General features: G+C 38.6%; 1 protein-coding gene across 1 annotated transcript; it reads left to right on the forward strand.

Annotated features, from left to right (window-relative positions):
- The first annotated feature begins 450 nt into the window (after positions 1–450).
- Rad9 (cell cycle checkpoint control protein Rad9) lies at positions 451–20,962 on the forward strand. The gene is made up of 8 exons (XM_076185025.1): positions 451–611; positions 4,711–4,779; positions 4,906–5,057; positions 7,230–7,394; positions 7,680–7,836; positions 15,274–15,445; positions 19,676–19,911; positions 20,414–20,962. The coding sequence occupies exons 1-8, from the start codon at positions 578–580 to the stop codon at positions 20,716–20,718; spliced, it is 1,290 nt and encodes a 429-aa protein (XP_076041140.1). The 5' UTR covers positions 451–577; the 3' UTR covers positions 20,719–20,962.
- Positions 20,963–22,008: the final 1,046 nt, after the last annotated feature.

Here is a 22,008-nt window from a genome sequence, read left to right on the forward strand (position 1 = left end):
ATTTTAATTTATATTTCTTTTTCATACCCACAGGGTTTGTGAGAAATAGTCCGATGTTTCTCCGCTCTTTGATATATTCCTTCTAAATTCTTTGATTTCGTTCATACTGATTTCACCCTGTTGATTTTCAAGCAGATAAAAGGAGTCTCAGTAAACTTTGGTGTTCTGCAAAGGCCAGGTTCGGTGAGTTACTATACTACTTCATCACCAATTGTGTGAATACACGGTTCGAAAGTCAAGAACGTCAACTATATACGGCAGTTTATTTATAAGTGGGAATAGTTAGTAAGGAAAAATCAGAGTAAAACTTCTTAGGTCTATATTTCACTTAATTCTGAAAATATGTTGATCATTTATTTGTTTATTAGAATCACAAATTGAAAAGAATAGCAACAGGTTACTGAAAAATGTTTTCAAAAACCAATAATATAAAATATGTAAACAATGGCAACTCATGACTAGTACAGACGCCGTATCTATGGTAAACAAAGATCGGTGACAATGTGTCAGGAATACTTACTCCTTCAATAAAATAAGTAAAAGTACAACGATATCACTTGTTTTCACAACAATCAGAATGAAGTGTGTGATTCCTGGCATAAACTTAAAAGGTCAGTAAATTATCCACCTGAATTACTGTGTTCAAGTAAATTTGGTTCGTGAGTTTGCAAGGGGAGGCATGTTTATGTTACAAAAATAATGTAAAATATTCCAAAATGTTTATAGCTTTATTTACTACTCATAGCAAATTCCTTTTTAATTCCATTTTTCATACATTATCCATAATGTATGTAAAGAAGAAATTTAGGTCTTTTACGTTATTACAACAACGTTTTTCTATAATACTGTCGCCTTTTAAAATGATCATGGACATGGATTTGCTGAGGTATGCAAAATAGTGAAAGAAAATCTAAACAGTGTCACTACACCACTGCCAAAAAATTGCATTTACTAGGAATTTTAATCTCACTGGCATGAAATGGGATATGTGACTCTAACTTACTAACACCAGTAAATAATGAGATATAATTAAGGGGAAAAAAAAGAGGTTACACATTTTGTGACATTATATTATATAATTATGTATCACAGCAGTGGAGATTAGCATGGGCAGTGGGAATGACATCTTGGTAGGGGGCAGCATAAAGACACCCACAAGACAGTAAGAATAGTGACACTTGCAAGAAATATACCATTGGAATAGAGCAAAAATTTGGCTATTATAAAAGGCACACACCTATGGCTGAGGCATAGCAATACAATATTAAATTTTAATTTGGTCAATTAAAATACATCAGCGTAATATATATATATATATATTTTTTTTTTTGTCAAAATCAGTAATAAAAAAAAATTGCTAAAAGGAAATACAATACCAAACAGTGCAGCAATGAGAGTTTCCAGTCCTGACAATATTAGTTTGACAATGGCGATGGCTACCTAGTGCACACCTAAACAGTATATCAGGATAATATATTTAATATCAATTTTGTAACTTGGAATACATTAATCTTGGTGGAAATCAATAACAAAAAAGAATTGCCAGTCCAGTTGGATTCCAAAACCAGCCGTCACCATCCCTGATGATGACAATGATCCTGTTGACCTCAAGCATTACAGGAACTGCATTACTAAATACAGGTTAGGTCAGACCACTACAGTTAATCAAAGGATTACAAAGGCAGAGCATGCCGACAGGAGACCTTTTGGTCCATATCTTGGTCGGATGCGAAAAAAAATCATAATAATAAAACAGTAAATAAAAACTATGATAATGTAAATAACAAATAAAATACATAAATAAATGCATAGGAATAGTTAGATAACAAACAGGTAAATAGTAAATAATAATAAATTGACATATAACTAATAATAAATGAAAATCACAGACAGACAAATGATAACAAAACAAAAACAAATAATATAAAATAAATTATAATCATTACAGCATCTTGCTTAGGTGTTTATCTAAATGATTCTTAAAGCTTCGAACTGAACTACATTGCACTACCTGTGCAGGAAGTTTATTCCATTCATTAACTACACGGTTGGCAAAGTTGTTTCTACCTACTTCCAAATTGAATCTATTTCCGGACAGTTTGAGACCATTGTTTCTTGTCTGATTCTCATTCAATGTGAAAATTTTGTCACTTTTGATGTTGTCAATTCCCTTTAGAATTTTAAAGACCTGTATCAAGTCACCTCTGAGTCTACGCTTTTTTAGGGAAAACAGATTCATATGTTTTAGTCGATTTTTGTATGATCATGCTTTAATTTCTTTGACTTCCACATCTATTAAAACAAACATGGCATCTAGAAGCAATCATTGCAGCTCCATGCTGTAGTATATCACTTTATAATTTTTTTTTTTTTATATTGACTTTGCCAAGAAAAACTTATGTTGATATATTATAATTTACAAAATTAATATTTAGTTTTCTATTGCTATATGTTGTATCATTCCAGTATTACTCAACCACATTTCTCACTTCTTTTGTTTTTGCATTTTAGATTTATTTTCTTCTATGTAATGGTTATGTAGGTTAGGTTACATTAGATTAGGACATTTGGGCAACGTAGATTTCATGTTAAATATCCATGTTTGTGTTATTCTGGAATTTTACCCAAATTTTGATCTTAATATGTCTATTAAGCTGAGCTGTAACAAATGTATGGGCCATATGCAACTCATCATCCTGTCATGTCAAGACAACAGTAAGTTTTGTTTCAATGTTAAACATATTTTCATTTGGATATGGGAGCACCCAAAACAGATTTGCCAATGGTACCAAACTTATTAGTTCTGCCACTGTCACAGTTGATACTGTTAGCATTTTAGATGATTATCCATATCATTTTACCTTTTTTTTAATTCTTCCTTTTAAGAGGTTTGTTTATTTTAAGGAAAATATTTCTAATAACAAAGTGACAAGCAAATAACTTTGTTATTGAATTTCTAGATTAATAGAATATATCACCACTCTCCCTTTTCAACAAGCAATTTTGTAAAAATTTTGTATATATGTATGTATAATTGTATTTTATTTTGTTGAATAAACCTTAACTAACTAACTAACTAAATTTTGGAGAGTTATCAGTTTCTTTTTTCTTATTTACTCTGGAGAGATCTACTTTTGTATGGAAGTTATTTTAAACAATATTTGTAAGTCATCAGAAACAAATAATGATAAAAATTCTTAAGTTCTTGAAGTTAAAATATTGATAGTAATGGTAATGGGCATTCTAATTTTGTCATCAAATAATCTAGTGAGTTTAGACAGGTCCAATATTTTCACTGTACAGAAATTATAGATCCTGTCAATCAATCTTCTGTAGCAGCATCAAATTGTGATTATACAGCAACTTTTTCCTTTTCTTACCCACTTCAGTACAACTTAAATTCTCGCACACAGCATCGGCTGCCATATGTAATTTGCATCACATTACTCACATTATAAAATATAAAGTCACTGCTGTACTAATCATTCTCCTTTACCATGAGTAATAATAAACACAGAAAATGTGATCAAACCAGTTCACAGAATCTGGGGGTAACTCATGTACAACAACAAATATATATATATATATATATATATATATATATATATATATATATATATATATATATATATATATATATATATATAAAGACCCTGATGTCAGCATCCTCATGTACCCACTCGCGCCACATGCCTATGTAGGTGTCATTGTACTGAAGTGGTTAAACTGTCTAGAGGACAAAATTAATTTTTATTGGTTGATTATTTCATTCAGAATTATAGATGATCTTGCAGTTGCTTTGGTGTTTTTATGTGGAAAATTTACCTAAAACATAATACATTATGGTTTTCTGTCACCACCATAGCCTGGTGGCAATGGTGTATCAATATCCCTATTAAAAAGAAAAAAATAATGCAAGATTTTGGAGATCCAAGCCAACAGTTGATCAAGCCTATCCTGACCAAATAGCCAAACTTAAAACAAAATCCAGTCAAACCCAGTCCAATCCAGTCATGCAATCCTGTCCAACCCAAGCCAAACTTATCAACAAAATGCTGCCTGGCCTTTTTCTAGATAGAATGTCATGATATGGTTAATGTATGATGGTACCAGTTTCCTGGAGACTGTGGGTCCTCTGTATGAGAGACCAGAGACAATGGATAGTTTGATTGATATGGTTACTTTATAATGAAACAATTACTTTGGTTCTTTCTTGCATGTAAGGATTTTCACTTTTCTTTATCACTCTTAGGAAATCTATTTTTAATTAAGAAATAATTATGAAAAGAAAAGATATTGCAAACAATAATTTTCTTATTTGTTTATGGCAAATTGTGAAGCATTTGATATGATGAAAGGACTGAGTGTCTGAAGAGTGCCAGAATTATAATAGTCTTTCAGGAATTGTTTCACTAATTTGTGGCTCCATTATTGGTTAGCCTTTATTGTCAGAGTTATGATACCAGGGGTCTGGAAGAAACCAACCAACCTCACGTACTTTTGCCAGTGATCTTCTCTGGGGTGTATGCTATTTCTGTGAATGATCTAAGAGCCCACACAGAGGGTGTCGTCTAGGGGATACAGATGTCAAACAAAAGGAAGATGAAATAACAGATTGCTTGACATATTTTAGCATAATTACAGTTGATGTTATGTAACCTGTACCTTAGCCTGAATTCATGAATTAAAAATAATTTGTTTTATTTCCAGTATTTGGTCGTGCAGTGCATTCGTTAGCTCGCATTGGTGACGAGTTGTATGTAGAACCAAGTTCTGCAGGTAATTATTCAAATTTCACTGTAAAATATTTACACATAAATTTACCTGTTTATTTTAATATAAATATCACTTAATATAGTTTATATGTGATTGAGGTAGTGAAATTAAGTTTACTTTATTTCACAGGTGTTTCCTTCCGCACTGTCAACTCTTCTCGATCTGCCTTCTCATCATTTGTGTTTGCACCTGGATTTTTCTCATACTATGACAGTGGTGGGCAGCCCAAAACTACAGCAGACACTGATGAGGACTGTGTTCGGTGTAAAGTTGCCATGAAGGTATTGTTATTATTATTATATATATTTTTTTGATATATAAATATATATATATATGTGTGTGTGTGTATGTATTATATATATATATATATATATATATATATATATATATATATATATTACAATATATTTAAATTTGTTTTATTTTTTTATTATTTATGGCTACCTCTTTTATATGGGGAAAGAAGCCCCTGGTAAATAATTTATTAAATTATCTAATTTTATTTATTTATTATTATAGTATTTTTATGAATTATAATTCATAAAAAATTATGATAAATAAATTATCAGTTGTTGTTGAGAATTCCCCCATTACTGAAAAAAATGGTGTTATAATTGAAAGAATAATATACAGTATCTAAAGTATATATATATATATATATATATATATATATATATATATATATATATATATATATATATATATATATATATATATATATATATATATATATATATATATATATATACCAATAACCCCTTATAAGGGAGGTAGTCAACTCAAAGGTATGCATCCACATGGATGAAGGGTCATCCCTGTCTCCTGCCCACCACCTGAGTCAGAAGCAATGCAGGAAGACACATCATATCCACAGCAAGTATGATAGGGGTTACTAGGCTGGACAGAGTGAGAAACGAGGAGGTGAGGAGGAGAACGGAGGTGGAAAGGGAGTTGGGAGATAGGGTTGATGAAAGAGTATTGGTATGGTTTGGACACATGGAAAGAATGAGTGAAGAAAGATTAGTAAAAGAGGTGTGGAAGGCAGAGGTGGAAGGAGTGAACATGAGGGGGCAACCAAGGATGAGATGGATGGATGGGGTAAAGGGGGCATTGGGAAAGAGGGGAATGTCTGTTGAGGAAGGACAGAAGATAGGGGTGAATGGAGAATGGTTGTGTATGGATGATAGCTGTGATGTATAAGGGGGAATGGGTGGGGGATGGGGGGTGAGGGAGTATGTGTGGAAAATAGATTAATGCAGCTTGAAGGGATTTCTCCCCGTCTTCTCCATTTCTGTATGAGGAGTTGGAGGGGGGGGTTGCCGATTTATTGAAGCGGCCTTGCTGTGCTGTATCTTGCAACACTGCTTCTGACCCAGGGCAGTGGACAAGATGCAGGGATAATCTGTCATCCAAGAGGAGCCAAGATAAGGAGGGAGGAGGGTGGATGGGAGTGGAGTATGTGGGGATGGAATGGGTGGGAGTGGATTTTATGCCTTTGATTTTTGGCTACCTCCCTTGTAAGGGGGGAAAGCCTTTGGTGTATATATGTACTACTCTATTAAAAACTCGTAATTGCCCTTAACAGCTTTCCCCCAATCCCACATATTTGCAGATTCTTCAGTCGTGCCTTCCTGTCTAAAATGTATAATAATGATAATTGTTGCCTTGCATTTCATTAACTGCAAACCTGCAGTTAGTATTAGTTCCCAGGCCATCCCATCAATTTTTCTAGGAATAAACTTTGAACTGTTGTCCATGTTGTATTACTGTGGAACAAGCAATTGTTTCTTTACTCTTAATACTTTCATCTGGCGACAGATGCTGGTTCAAAATTTCTTCCCAGAAAGGTCTGTGGAAGGGCTTAAGGACCGTTGCCAGCTGCTGTGAGTTTTCCATCCTGTGAAATTTGTGGCAGCAGTTATTGTTCTTGTTTTTATTATTATTTTTATTATTGTTACTAATAACAGTAGTGCAAGACAATTTCTGTCATTGTCTGAAAACAGCATGAGGTTAGGGAGCAGTTGTTTAATTGTCACCTCTCTATATGTAAAAAGATTAAACATACATACATATACCAAGGCTTTTTCCCGCTTACAAGGGAGGTAACCAAAAAGAAAAAGGCATAAAATCATTCCCACCCATTCCATCCCTAAATACACTCCACTCCCCTCCATCCTCCCTCTTATCTTAGCACCTCCTGGATGACAGGTCATCTCTGCACAAAAAAAAAAAGGGGGGAGGGGGGGTGTAGGTATGGGGCTGCACCTCCAGTTGAAGGTGAAGGGGTTGATGGGTTTTGAAAATGGCAACATGAAGATCACATTCTCTTCTCTTCATCTTGATGGACCACCACAAATAGGTACCCATTGTTGGTCCTTGTAAAGCGTATAACATAGGTACAAATAGAATAATTGAAGTCGGGATATGTAGATAATGTTTGTAAATGTTTTCAGGGATGTGTAAATGTGTTCAAGAATATAGCCTCCCTGGAAAAATCTGTTGACAAATGCAAATTGTGTTTGGATGATGATGAAGCCAAGTTCATCATACAACTCTCTTGTAAACACGGCATCATCAAAACCTACAACTTATGTTTCATTGAATGTGAAACACTACAGGTATGTATCCTATATCTGGTGTGTTCGTGTATTCATCTAATTGTGATGCACAAAAACATAGATACTTGTGAGGTCCTTAAAGCATCAATTATTATAATGGGTTTTGAGAATGGACAGTTATGAGAGAATTCTCTCTGTTGCTTATCATAAAGGACAATCACAAGTGGATACCCTTCATTGTTCCCAATAAAAGTAAAAGTGCCACATAGTGTGGAATGGATTAATGATATAGATAACTTCCATTTTCATATTTTCATTAAGTGCTGTTCACCTTTCTTACCATAGGCTGTGTATGATAAAAGCACTTGTCCACATCACTTCACTAGTCAGTCTCGCCTTTTAAGTGAAGTAGTGGTCAACTTCCAGCTTAACCAGGAAGAGGTCACCTTTCACACCGCACCAGACAAGATCACTGTACGGAATTATGTTGAAGATGAACCTGGTTTGTACTTGATTGTTATTTTCCTCATACATATTTAGCCATCAAAATTTGTAGCTAATGGTTAATTGGTTGAAAATGTATATATGTCTGTTTTTGGGATGGTGCAAAAGATAAACAAGAGAATCTAGAAAGTGTGAACAGGGGAAAGATGGAAGTGAGCCTATTGTTGTATGTGGAGGACAATGTGTTTGTAGCTGAGTTGAAAGATATACTGAAGCAGTTAGTGGTAGAGTATGGGAAAGTATAAGAGAGGAGGGAACTGAAAATAAATGTGGTCAAAAGTAAAATGAATAGATGTAGAAGGGGTGAGGGTGGCAGTTAGAGATAAATGTAAAAGGTGAGAAGCTGGAGAAAGTGGAGAATTCTGAAGTATTTGAGGTCACATATGGCAGGGAAGGGAGAAGTGGGCATGGGAGTGACATCTAAAGTAAGGGAAGCAAGAGTCTGGTGGAAAAGTCTATCTATTTGGCTACCCCCCGTGTAGGGGGAAAAAGCCTTTGGTATATGTATGTATGTACAGTGAGACCTCTCACTAAGGGAAGTTAATTAGCTGTTTTCGGTGTTTTGGAGTGGTTTTTGGGTGGCATAGTGATTGCACGCACTAAACAACAGCACCAAAAACACCGAAAACACAGCTAATTAACGTCCATTAATGAGAGGTCTCATTGTATCTACATACCAAGGACCTTTTCCTCCTTTATAAGGGAAATATCCAAATGAGTGAGATAAAAAATAGGTACCTATGGATAAATACAAAGAAAAGAATGTATGAGGGTTAGTGATTGTGCCCGTGACACTGAATAGAACAGAGATTTTGAATTTAAAGGAAGCATAAAGAAAGAGTCTAGAATGTTTGAGATAAAATGCATTAGAAGTATGGTAGAAGTTTCAAGGATAGATAGATTGACTAATATGAAAGTGAGGCAGAGAGTAGGGGTGGAAAGAGAACTTGCAGATAGGTTTGTTTAAAGAATGTGTGGATGGTTTGGGCATAGGGAAGGAATGATTAACCACTTCAGGATAAGTCAAATTCTTATGTGCAGCTTTGGCTGCCATATGTACACTGCATCACACTACTTGCATTATAGAATATAAAGTCACTGCTGTATTACTCATTCTCTTTTACTCTGAGTAATAAACACAGAAAATGTGATCAAACCACTTCATGGAATCTAGGGGTAACTTGTGTACAACTACAAAAAAAATATATAATCAAGATTGTACAGGGTGGCTTTAAATAATACACACAGTAAATTAAAAAGTAAATTTATCACAGCACAGACAAACGTGCATACGCTTTAGAGGCCGTACCAATACTAACCCCACGCCAACCTTGAGTTGGCACGAAAAGCATACATGAATCGCATTTGCGATTACAAAAAAATACTCACAGAAATATACAATAATAGATATATAGTAACAAATAAACCATACTGTAAATATGTACATACAAAACACAAGAAATATGTCACCATCACAAGATGCTGATGCTTGTATCCTCATGTACCCACTTGCACCTCATGGCACCTATGTAGGTGTCATCATACCAAAGTAGTTAAAGAACGGCTAAAAGAAAAGAAAAAGTGTGAAAGGCAAAATTGAATGAAGGGTATTTAGGGGAAGACTAAGAATGAAGTGGATGGTTAGGATGAAGAGGGCACCCACCCCATAAATCACACACCCATCCAATACCCATTTTTTTTCCCCTTTTATCTTAGTTCCTTGTGAATGAAAGGCCATGCCTGCCTCCTGCATAGACAAATACAATGCAGTAAGACACAGTACCTCCACAGTAAGACCTGACAGTTAAAGCTGCCTCACCCCCACCCACTGACCTCATCCATTCATATAAGTAATTAGAACAAACAAAGAGAAATCCTTTCAGGCCTCAACAATTTATTATACATACATACAGTACTACCTCTCATTGATAGACTAAAAGGGGGGTAATGGTGTCCGTTGATGTGAATAATCCGTTGATTTGGAGTGGTTTTTGGGTGGCATAGTGATTGTACAGCACTAAACAACAGCACCAAAAACACCAAAAACACCCCAAACACAGCCAATTAAAGTCCGTTAATGAGAGGTCTCACTGTACATACATATACCAAAGGCTTTTTCCCCTACACAGGGGGTAGCTGTATTATACATGCACAACAATTTTCCACTTATACCCACCCATCACCCTCTGCTCCCTTACCCACTCAAAAAATACCCAACACCCCCACCCAAGGCTATCTGTTAATCCCATTTATTATCCTCCCTATTAGGAAGCAAGGACGGAGTGCCAAACAAAGCATTTTGTAGTGTGGGATTTAATTTACTTTGCCCTTGGTTCAACTCGTTGGTGGCAGCCTTTGAACCTCCACCACCTCACCCTTCATCGCAAGTAGTGATGCCCTAATCCACTCACCCAGCAAGCATCCTCCCTTCAAAGTGCTTGGCTATATCCTGGTGCACGGTGCTTACCGAATTGTATTTACCTGATTTAATGAAGCGGCCTTGCTGTGGATGCGCTGTGTCTTGCGACACTGCTTCTGACCCAGGGCAGTGGACAAGGTGCAGGGATGACCCGTCATTCAGGAGGTGCTAAGATAAGAGGGAGGGTGGAGGGGTGTGGAGTGTATTCAGGGATGGAATGGGTGGGAATGATTTTATGCCTTTTTCTTTTTGGCTACCCCCCTTGTAAGGGGGAAAAAGCCTTGGTATATGTATATGTATGTATGTGATATACCAGTACAAGAAAGAAGCTGTGCCTATGGAATCCCCTCTCTTTTTCTCTATTGATTGAAGTATATAGCCAGATTTTTGCTTGATTTATTTGTTATATTTCATTATACCTTTTAACTTGACAATGAAAAACCATTGAAAAATAAATTTGCAAGAAATCAACAGGACCATAGATAAATACATGCACATACCGAGGGTATTTTCCCCTTTACAAGGGAGGTAGTCGAAAGTCAAAAGGCATAACTCTACTCCCACCCATTTCATCCCCACCCACTTCACTCCCAATCACCACTCCTCCCTCCCTCTTTTCTTGGCTCCTCCTGGATGACGGGTCATCCCTGCATCTCACCCAATGCCCTATGTGCAGCAAGACACAGCACATCAACAGCAAGGCCTCTTCATTTAATCAGTGACCCCCCCCCCTCTCCATCCCCTCATACAAAAAAAGAGAAGACGTGGAGAAAGCCCTTCAGGCTGCATCAAAATGTCATTCACACATTAACCACTCCCTAACCTCCTCAGCCCCCCACCCGCTCCCTTTCATGTATCATAGCATCATCCATATACAACCATTCTCCACTCATCCCTATCTTCTGTCTTCTCCCTTCCTCAACAAACCCCCTCTTTCTCAATGCCCCATCCATCCATCTCATCCTTGGTCACCCCCTCCCATCCACTCCATCCACCTCTGCCTTCCACATTTTCTTCACTCACTCCTTCCATGTGTCCAAACCATCCCAATACTCTTTCATCAACCCTATCTCACAACTCCTTTTCCAATCCCACTCTCCTCCTCATCTCCTTGTTTCTCAATCTATCCATTCTAGTAACCCCAACTGTACTTCTCAGACATTTCATCTCAGACACATTTAAACTTTTCCTCTCTCATGTTCCATGTTTAAGATAAAGGAAGCAAAGAGGAGAGCAGATGTGAAATGGGGAAAGAGTATGACAGAAAATTTAGAAAGTAATAAAAATATGTTTTGGAAGGAAATTAAAAGAGGAAGAGGAGGCGAATCAAGTAGAGAAGAAAAGGTAAAAGGTGCAGATGGAGAGATGATAAGGGAAAGATAAGGCAGTGAGAGGAAGGTGGGCAGAGTATTTTAGGGAGTTGCTAAATGTGAAGGAGGATAGGGAGGGAAAGATAGTTGCAGTGGGAAGCGCTAAGAAAATGAGAGTGATGAGTGAGGAAAATGGAGGAGAAATAGGGAAGGATGAAGTGAAAGCAGCCGTTAAGATGATGAGAGCAGGTAAGGCACCTGGGTTGGATGGATGCCATGCAGAATGTCTGAAGAAAGGAGGTACAGTTATTGTGGACTGGCTGGTGAGGTTATTTAATGTTTGTTTAAGAGAGGGTAGAGTGCCGGAGGACTGGAGGAGTGCCTGTATAGTTCCGCTTTACAAAGGAAATGGGGACAAGTGTGAGTGTAGTAGTTACAGAGGGATCAGCTTGTTCAGTGTAGTTAGGAAGGCTTATGGGAGGGTCTTGATTGAGAGGATTAGGAGAGGAACAGAGGAAGTAATTGGTGAGGAACAGTGTGGTTTTAGGACAGGTAGGGGATGTGTAGATCAGATTTTTGTGGTAAGGCAGATATGTGAGAAAGCTATGGGAAGGGGTAAGGATGTTTTTTGGGCTTTTATGGATCTGGAAGGGGCTTATGACAGGGTGGGCGGGAGGGCGCTGTGGGAGGTACTGCAGATATATGGGATAGGAGGAAAGCTGTTAAGAGCAGTCAAGAGTTTGCGTTAGGATTGGAGGTGGAGAGGGTGGGTGGTTTGGGGTACAGGTGGGACTTCATCAGGGATGTGTTATGTTGCCCTGGCTGTTCAATCTTTGCATGGATGGGGTGGTGCGAGAGGTGAATGCAAGGGTGGTGGGTCGGGGGTTAGAGATGGTTGAAGAGGGTGGGAGGTGGGCCAGCTGTTGTTTGCTGGCAACACTGCACTTGTGGCAGGATCGGAGGAGGGATTGAGGAAGTTGGTGACAGAGTTTGAGAAAGTGTGTGAGAGAAGAAAGCTGAAGATAAGTATGGGCAGGGGTGGGGTGATGAGATGTACAAGGGGGGAGAGTGGCAGTAGGCTGGAGGTGAGCATTGGGGGTGAGAGACTGGAGGAAGTGGATAGTTTTGGATACTTGGGTGCGAATGTGACAGGGGGTGGGGGAGTGGGGGTGGAATTTGGATTGGGAGGGGCGAGTGAGTGCCTTGGTGGATTTGAAAGTGTGGTGAGAGGTGGACATCTGGGAGTGGATGCTGGGAGGAGGTTGTATGAAGGAGTGATTGTGCCAACAGCAATGCATGGGGCAGAAACATGGAACATGAGAGAGGAAGAGAGAAGGAGTTTGAATGTGTTTGAGATGAAATGTCTGAGAAGTATGATAGGGGTTACTAGGCTAGATAGAGTGAGAAATGAGGAGGTGAGGAAGAGAACATGAGTGGAAAGGGAGCTGGATTGATGAAAGAGTATTAGGATGGTTTGGACACATGGAAAGAATGAATGAAAAAAGATTAGTAAAAGAAGTGTGGAAGGCAGAGGTGGAAGGAGTGAATATGAGGGGGCATCCTAGGATGAGATGGATGGATGGGGTGAAAGGGGCTTTACAAAAGAGAGGAATGTCTGTGGAGGAAGGACAGGAGAGGACAGAAGAGAGGGGTGAATGGAGAAGGGTTGTGTATAGATGAGACTGTGATGCATGAGGGGGAGTGGGTGGGGGATGGGGGGTGAGGAAGTATGTATGAAAAAAAAAAATTGACGCAGCCCGAAGGGATTTCTCCCTGTCTTCTCCTTCTCTGCATGAGGGGACGGAGAGGGGGGGGTCGCCGAATTTATGAAGCGGCCTTGCTGTGGATGTGCTGTGACACTGCTTCTGACCCAGGGCAGTGGACAGGATGCAGGGATGACCCGTCATCCAGGAGGTGCCAAGATGGGAGGGAAGGAGGAGGGTGGAGGGGAGTGGAATATATGGGAAATGAAATGGGTGGGAGTGATTTCTATGCCTTTTTCTTTTTGGCTACCCCCCCGTGTAAGGGGGAAAAAGCCTTTGGTATATGTATGTATGTATGTTCCATGTTTCTGCCCTGTACAGTGTTGTCAGCACAATCATCTCTTCACACGGTCTCCTCTTACCATCCATTCCCAAATGTCTATTTGGGACAAGAATAAGTGAACAAATAATTACTCTTTTGAATACTGGTCTATTGTAGGGTTTGGTCAGTATCATCTCTACAATATGAATAAAGAAAAATAGGATAGATTTAATATACCCATGTCACATGTTTGTCTTGTTGAATCTGTTCTTTCAGTGGTGCACTTTGTAGATTTTGTTGTGGCAAATAGATGTCAGGGAATTTTATTCATATGGGGAGCGGTCTTCAGCTAGAATGATGATGATTTGGTTAAACATCAAGAATTCACTCCTATCAAGGGACTATATAAGGAGTCAGATGTTTGTCCATCATGAAAAAGCCCTACTGGGCTAAATGTTAAATACACTTGATCCCATACCCTGCATTTGGCCTCTTTCCTGTGGATAAACATAAGTTTATGTATTTACCTAGTTGTATTTTGTAGGAAAAGAGCTCTGCTCGTAGTGACCCGCTATTGTATCTTACCACATCCAGTTTTTTCTTAAAGTCGTGTTTAGTTTTAGCACTCACTGTTTCCTCTTTCAGTTTGTTCCAAATATCAATCACTCTATGTGGAAAGCTATTCTTTTTCAGATCTCTTCTGTAACTGTCCTTAAGTTTCTTCTCGTGTCCTCTTGTATTTCTTCTGTCTCATTTTAGTAGGTCATCCCTATCAGAAGTTTCCATCCCTTTCATAGTTCTGTAGATGGTTAGCAAATTGCATCATTCTCTTCTTTGTTCCAGGGTTGGTAGATTTAGTTTATCCAATCTTTGTTTGTATGTCAAATTTCAAAGTGTTGGTGCCATCTTTGTCGTTGCTCTTTGAATTCTTTCTAGTTTCTTTATATATATATTTTTTTTAAACTAGGTGTCCATAGTGATGCTGCATATTCCAATTTTGGTCTTATCAGTGTAACTTGTATTTTCTTGACCATTTCTTCATCCATGTGGGCCAAGGTGATTGATGGGAGAGTAGTTGAGAGGGCATCAATGGATTATGTGGTAGAGCACAAAAGAAGATTAGAAGAATTCTGGATGAGAATAACTAGAGAAGAGGGTGGTCGCATATTTGATCATCATCTGATGGAAGGGAAATTGAGACTGGAGATAAAGTGGGGAAAGAAGTAAAAGGAGGGAGGCAGAGATGTTCTGAAAGTGAGCAAATTGGATGAGGAGGCTGGGACGATACCCCTTTTAAAAGTAGCTGCATGCACTGTAACCTATTCGGCCAGCAAAAATGGTGTTTTGAATAATCTAATCTTCATTTGACCTCAAGTGCTACCCCATTAGATAAAATAATTTGGAGTTAACAAAAACTGTAAAGTGTATCACCCTCTTGAAGAATTAAACTGAAAGTTGGTATTTTTACATTCTGTTACACTCCATCCCCCTTCCACCCTCCCTCTGCTAAGATAAGAGGGAGGGTGGAGGGGGTGGAGTGTATTAGGGATGGAATGAGTGGGAATGGTTTTTATGCCTTTTTCTTTTTGGCAACTTCCCTTGTAAGGGGGAAAAAGCCTTGGTATATGTATATATGTTACATGTGGTTACTCTGTAGCTTAAAACTTGATTTGTATTTCAGATCCAGCCAAAGCCATACACACAGAACTTACTCTTCAGGCTGATGAGTTTGACGAGTATTTGATCAGTGAAGAAGTTGAAATTACCTTTTGCCTAAAGGAGCTACGAGCAGTTCTTGGCTTTACAGAACCAGTAAATCTTCCCATATCTGCCTTCTTTTCAGAACCTGGGAGGTTTGTATTGGCTGACTTATTTTATGACTTGATATTTACTGAAATGGGAGATGTCATTTATGAACCATTCACAGTTGTGCCATCGTTGCAAATTTTGTTCCGAGTAATCCTGGAGTGAAGGTCTTGAATCAAGATCATTTTCTGTGTGAAATTTGCCATCAGCTAGATAAGACTAGCTAATAATCTGTCTAGTTGTATACTAAAGGGCTTATTTGGGAGATAGTCAGCCAAGGCATTACCCATCTCTCCCATCTATCACCCATTTTTCCCTTTTGTCTTAGTTCCTCTACTATGAGTAGGTTTCCCATACACTTTACAAGGGTTAGGAGAAACTTCCCCCTTCAAATTGAAAAAAATAATATATGAATATGTACAGGAAATATAGTGTTAAGGAAGATAGATAAACATAAGATGAGTAAAAATCAGCAACGACAGGAACAGCACTGTAGGAAAGAGGCCAAATGCAGAGTATGGGATCCAATGTACTTAATGTTTTGCCCAGCAGGGCTTCTTCAGAAATAACATATTAGACAAACATCTGACTCCTTATATAGTCCGACCTTGGACTATATAAGGAGTCAGATGTTTGTCTATCATGTTATTTCTGAAAAAGCCCTGCTGGGCAAAACATTAAGTACATTGGATCCCATACTCTGCATTTGGCCTCTTTCCCGTGGATAAACATAAGTTTATGTGGGCCAAGGTGGTTGATGGGAGAGTAGTTGAGAGGACATTAATGGATTATGTGGTACAGCACAGAAAAAGATTAGAAGAATTCTGCATGAAAATGACTAGAGAAGAAGGTGGTGGAATATTTGATCATCATCTGGTGGAAGGGAAATTGAGACTGGAGATAAAGTGGGGAAAGAGGAAAAAGGAGGGAGGCTGGGATGTGTTGAAAGTAAGCAAATTGGATAAGGAGAAAAAGTACCAAGTGAAGCTAAGACAGGTATAGAATATCTATCTATATACCAAGGGGTTTTCTCACCTTATAAGGGCAAAGGTCAAGGTAAGGGCGGTTCGAATCCTGCCACCGGCGAAGTTGAACCAAGGCATGGTTCATTAAATTCCACGCTACGAAGCCCTCTGTGAGGGGTACAGTCCTAGCCTCCCAATAGGGGGGGAGTGTGTGATGTTAAACCATATCACATCACATAAGGGATGCCTAGTTAACCTCTTCACTCCGGGGCACATCGCACGTCTGGCAGCATTAGCTGCCCGACATGCGATGTTGCGTCATAATAATCGCATTATAAAAAATAAAGTCACTGCTCAATCGCTCGTTCTCTTTCACCCGTGAATTTTGATAACCATAGAAAATATGATGAAGCCAGTTTAGAGAGAATGAGGGTCATGCAGGTACGACTACAATAAATATACAACCACTCCTCATTTAACGATGACAATTGGGACCAGCGTGCCGTCGTTAACCGAATTGGTCGTTAAGCGAAAGTGTATATATATACGTACATGTACTGTATATACAATGTCCAGCAATACATGTACAGACGCTCCTCTGCTTACGTTCATTCGTTTTACGTTTTTTCGATTTTACGTTTGAACTGACTGTCAAAAAAAAAATATTGTAAGAAATTTTTTTTAGTGAATTTAATTTATTTGAAATTAATATTATTATTTTACAATGTTATGTGTATAATTAATGATTTAGGGTGTTTTATAAGATACGGTAATAGAATTTATGGATGTACAGACGCTCCTCTACTTACGTTCATTCGTTTTACGTTTTTTCGATTTTACGTTTGAACTGACGGTAAAAAAAAAATTGTAAAAAAAAATTTTTTGAGTGAATTTTTTAGTTTACCGCGCTCTCCGTAGTTCAAACGATACTTGCGCACAACGCTGCGTCCATTGTTTACATTGCGCAGACGACAAACTGAAAATGCCTTGCCTCCTCCTCCACCATCTCAATTTATGTTGCTTGAATTTAATCTATTTCAAATTAATGTTATTATTTTACAATGTTATGTGTTTAATTAATGATTTAGGGGTGTTTTATAAGATACGGTAATAGAATTTACCGATGTATAGTACAGTAACAACTTACGTTCATTTTCAACTTACGTTCGGCCGTTCGGAACGTAACTAAAACTTAAGTTGAGGAGCGTCTGTATCTTTATTTTCGTGTATTTCCCTCATTTATACAGTACATTAAAGCTTTATTTACTGTTTATTTACGGTGGTTATGTTCCCAAAATTACCGTATATGACCAAATCCGCGTATACTGACATTCCATATTGAATACCGGGGTATTTTTTTAGTTTCGACCATGGGCGCAATATAGCAATAGAAAATTAATTATTAATTTTGTAAATCAAAATGTACCAACGTAATATGCAATTTTGTGGGCGGAAATGAAAGTAAAAAATACCATGCTACAAGAAAATATGCTAATAAACGAAGTCGGTAGCATAGGATCGGGACGCCATCTTGTCGTCTGCCAACGAGGACGAGCCGGATGACATTTAATTTGCAAGTAATGATTTATCAAACACAGGTTAGGTTAGTTTAGGTTAGGCGAATTTATCATCCATTCATTTCCTCGACATCGGCATCTATCATAACAAACATGGTGTACCATTCGTCCGACATGACTTCGTTACTTACGAAATTTGTTTTAGCACCTTTTTTTTATTTCTGCTCACAAAATTGCATATTACGTTGATACATTATAATTTACAAAATTAATAATTAATTTTCTATTGCTATATTGCGCCCTTGGTCGAAACTAAAAATTTACCACTACCGGTATATATTGTACCCCAGGTAGTTTTTCCAGCTTGCAGAACACTTTACCTCACAGCTAATATCCACCGTAAAAGTTCATTTATAACATCATACAAATTTGCCTCAGCCAACTTAATTATCGTACACGACGTCGTAACTTCGGGAGATTTACGTTAAACGAATATTGGTCTGTCATAAATCCCGTCATTACTCCGAGTTGTCGTTAACCGAGTAGGTCGTTAAACGAGGAGTGGGTGTAATCAAGACGCCGACGTCGGCATCATCATGTACCCACTTGCTCCTCATGACGCTTACGTAGGCGTCACCATATGGAAGTGGTTAAGAGGCATATAGCCACTCCCAACCCCTTACCTTAAGGGTCATTTACACATTCAAACGGTTTGTCAAATCCGGTTTGTCATTACAAGTGTTTGAAGTGATGTTTTACCATGTGAATGGGGTATTTGGTTTTCAATCACATTTGTCAGACGTGTTTGGCAACCAAACACCCCATTCACATGGCCAACATCACTTCAAATACTTGTTTGACAAACCTTTTGACCATGTAAATGGCTCTTTAGCTCCTTGTGAATGAAGGATCATCCTGGGTCAAAAGTCTTGCTGCATTCCTTCTGACCCAGGGTAGTATAGAATGTAGAAAAAGATAAACGAGGACACCTTCAAATGGAGGTAAAGAGGTTAACTGATTTTGAAATTTGGCTGCTTTGCTGTCCATCTTGCTGCCCCTCCCCACATTTTCTCTCTTTCTCTTTCTTTCTACCCACTCCGTCTTGCTCTCATATCTGCTGTCCCCAACCTCATGTTATGGCACCATCATTTAAGATACAAAGGTAATTCTTTGGAAACTAAAGAATGGAAGGTAAATACTTATAATTTAGATTTTGCTATGTTTACTTTCTGTGGAGGGAGGGTGGAGGGGAGTGGAGTGTATTTAGGGATAGAATGGGTAGGAATGATTTTATGCCTTTTCTTTTTGGCTACCTCCCTTGTAAGGGGGGAAAAAGCCTTGGTGTATGTATGTATGTACTTTCTGTTAAGTCATGTTGTATTGTTTCTGACCCAGGGTGATGAGTGAGATCCAGGGATGACCCGTCATCCAGGAAGAGCCAAGATGAGAGGGAGAGAGTTGTGGTGAATGGAAGAGGAATGGGTGGGAGTGGAATTATGCCTTTTGATTCTGGCTACCTCACTTGTAAGGGGGACAAAGCCCTTGGTATATTTATGTATGTTTTCTTTCTCAACTTTTTTTGTTGAGAAAGAAAACATTCATAACTATACCAAGGGCTTTGTGCAGGGATGACCCGTTATCCAGGAGGAGCTAAGATAAGAGGGAGGGTGGAGGGGTGTGAAGTGTATTCAGGGATGGAATGGGTGGGAATGTTTCTATGCCTTTTCCTTTTTGGCAACCTCCCTTGTAAGGGGGAAAAAGCCTTGGTATATGTATGTATGTTCTTTCTCAACAGTCCCATCATCATAATCGTAGAAAACTCGCCCCTGTTTGAAGCCAACTTTGTCTTTGCAACCTTGTCACAAGGAAACAACAACAATGACAGATCAACAGCAGCAAATGCATCCATGAATAAGGCAGCTGCTAAACCAAGTCAAAAAACTGCCACACCCTCGATTGAAACAACAAGAAGGATTTCGTCATTCCACTCTAATATTTTAGCTACGACTTCAAGTGCTTTGCAGAATGGCAGTAAGTTTTATTGAGAATAGATTTTAGTTTTTGGGTGTATGTTTTGATGAGATCAAAACCTTTATGACTTTTTCCCGGTGGGGGGGGGGGGTGTCTACCTCCCCTATAAGGTGGATAAAGCCTTTGGTATATGTATGCTTCTGACCCAGGGCAGTGGACAGGATGCAGGGATGACCCGTCATCCAGGAGGTGCCAAGATAGGAGGGAGGGGAGTGGAATATATGGGAAATGAAATGGGTGGGAGTATTTTCTATGCCTTTTTCTTTTTGGCTACCCCCCCCCATGTAAGGGGGAAAAAGCCTTTGGTATATGTATGTATGTAAACCCTTTATAAGAGGTAAAGGTCATTTTGGTATGTGTATGTATGTATATATGTATCCTTTGCTTTTAGAAATTGTAATATTAGTATTACCACGTGTAGACTATCTGAGGAACCCCAGGTAGCTTGGGCAGGGTTAGAGATCTCGTGATTGATTGATTATATTATTAATCTTTTTTCTAGGCTCATCAGCAAGAAGTAATAGTCCATCAACTTCCAAACCACTGGAAAAGCCCCTTCCAACACCTGGTCCATCTATGCCCGTTCGTCAGAAAGAGGTTACTCCAGGACCTAGCCTAAGCCAAAGTAGATGTGATAGTTTTAGACAAGACAGTTCTTCAGATAATGCCATCAGTCCAAGAACTGGGTCTCCTGTTCCAAAGAAAGCAAAATTTATTTTCCAAAGGTGTTTTAATGCGACCTTTAACCCCGAAAGTATACCAGGGTATGGTGTCGTCTTGGCAAGTGATTCTGATGAGGAAGACTGATAATCAAGTGTTTTATAGCAGATTTTATTTATTGAAAAAATATATAAAAAAATAAAAAAATAAATTATTTTTACATTGTTAAAGGGAACCTGTTACTATGGAATGTGAGTTCATAAATGGTACAAAGCACAATAGTCTTTGTAAGTTGTGATTTGTCAAAGCAGCTCTCTCAAAGGGAAAAATGCTTTGAATTTGTTAAACCAGTGCTCAGGAGTGACAGAAACTCTTCATACATTTAATACATTTGTATTTTGAACACACAGTTGTCTTGTTTTCCTTAAATGGTGAAGGAGAGATATGAGTATTGCTGTCTGCTGTTTGCATTTGTCACATCATTCCATTTGGTCAGGAGATAATTATTAATGTGACAATATATGGGTTACTACCTTGACTAAATTATTTATTTATATGTGCTGAAAAAAGATGAGTAACATAAGATGAAGGAAGGCAGATGTAAAATGGGTTAAGAAAGGAAGAGGAGGCAAATCAAGTGGTGAAAAAAGGTAAAAGTTGCAGATAGAGGGATGATAATTGAAGAAGCAGTGATAAGGAGAAGATGGGCAGATTATTTTAGGGAGCTGTTAAATGTGGATGGGGTGGAAAGGGAGTTGGGAGATAGGGTTGATGAAAGAGTATTAGGATGGTTTGGACACATGGAAAGAATGAGTGAAGAAAGACTAGTAAAAGAGATGTGGAGGGAGTGAACATGAGGGGACATCCTAGGATGAGGTGGATGGATGGGGTGAAGGGGGCTTTGGGGAAGAGGGGAATGTCTGTTGAGGAAGGACAGGAGAGGACAGAAGACGGGTGAATGGAGAATGGTTGTATATAAATGATGTTGTGATGCATGAGGTGGAATGGGGGGTGAGGTAGTATGTGTGAGCAAAATTTTGACGCAGCCCGAAGGGATTTCTCCCTGTCTTCTCCTTTTATGCATGGGGGGACGGAGAGCGTGGGTCGCCGATTTAATGAAGCGGCCTTGCTGTGGATATGTTGTGTCTTGTGACACTGCTTCTGACCCAGGGCAGTGGACAAGGTGCAGGGATGACCCATCATCCAGGAGGTGCTAAGATAAGAGGGAGGGTGGAAGGGTGTGGAGTGTATTCAGGGATGGAATGGGTGGGAATGATTTTATGCCTTTTCCTTTTCAGCTACCTCCCTTGTAAGGGGGAAAAAGCCTTGGTATATGTATGTATGTTAAATGTGGAGGAGGATAAGGAGTGGTGGTGGCAGTGGAAGGTGCTATGAAAATGACAGTGATAGGTAAGGAAAATGGAGGAGAAATAAGAA

Source organism: Oratosquilla oratoria, chromosome 5 (genome assembly GCF_046742065.1).
Source record: "Oratosquilla oratoria isolate Oo_2021 chromosome 5, ASM4674206v1, whole genome shotgun sequence".
NCBI classification, from domain to species: domain Eukaryota; kingdom Metazoa; phylum Arthropoda; class Malacostraca; order Stomatopoda; family Squillidae; genus Oratosquilla; species Oratosquilla oratoria.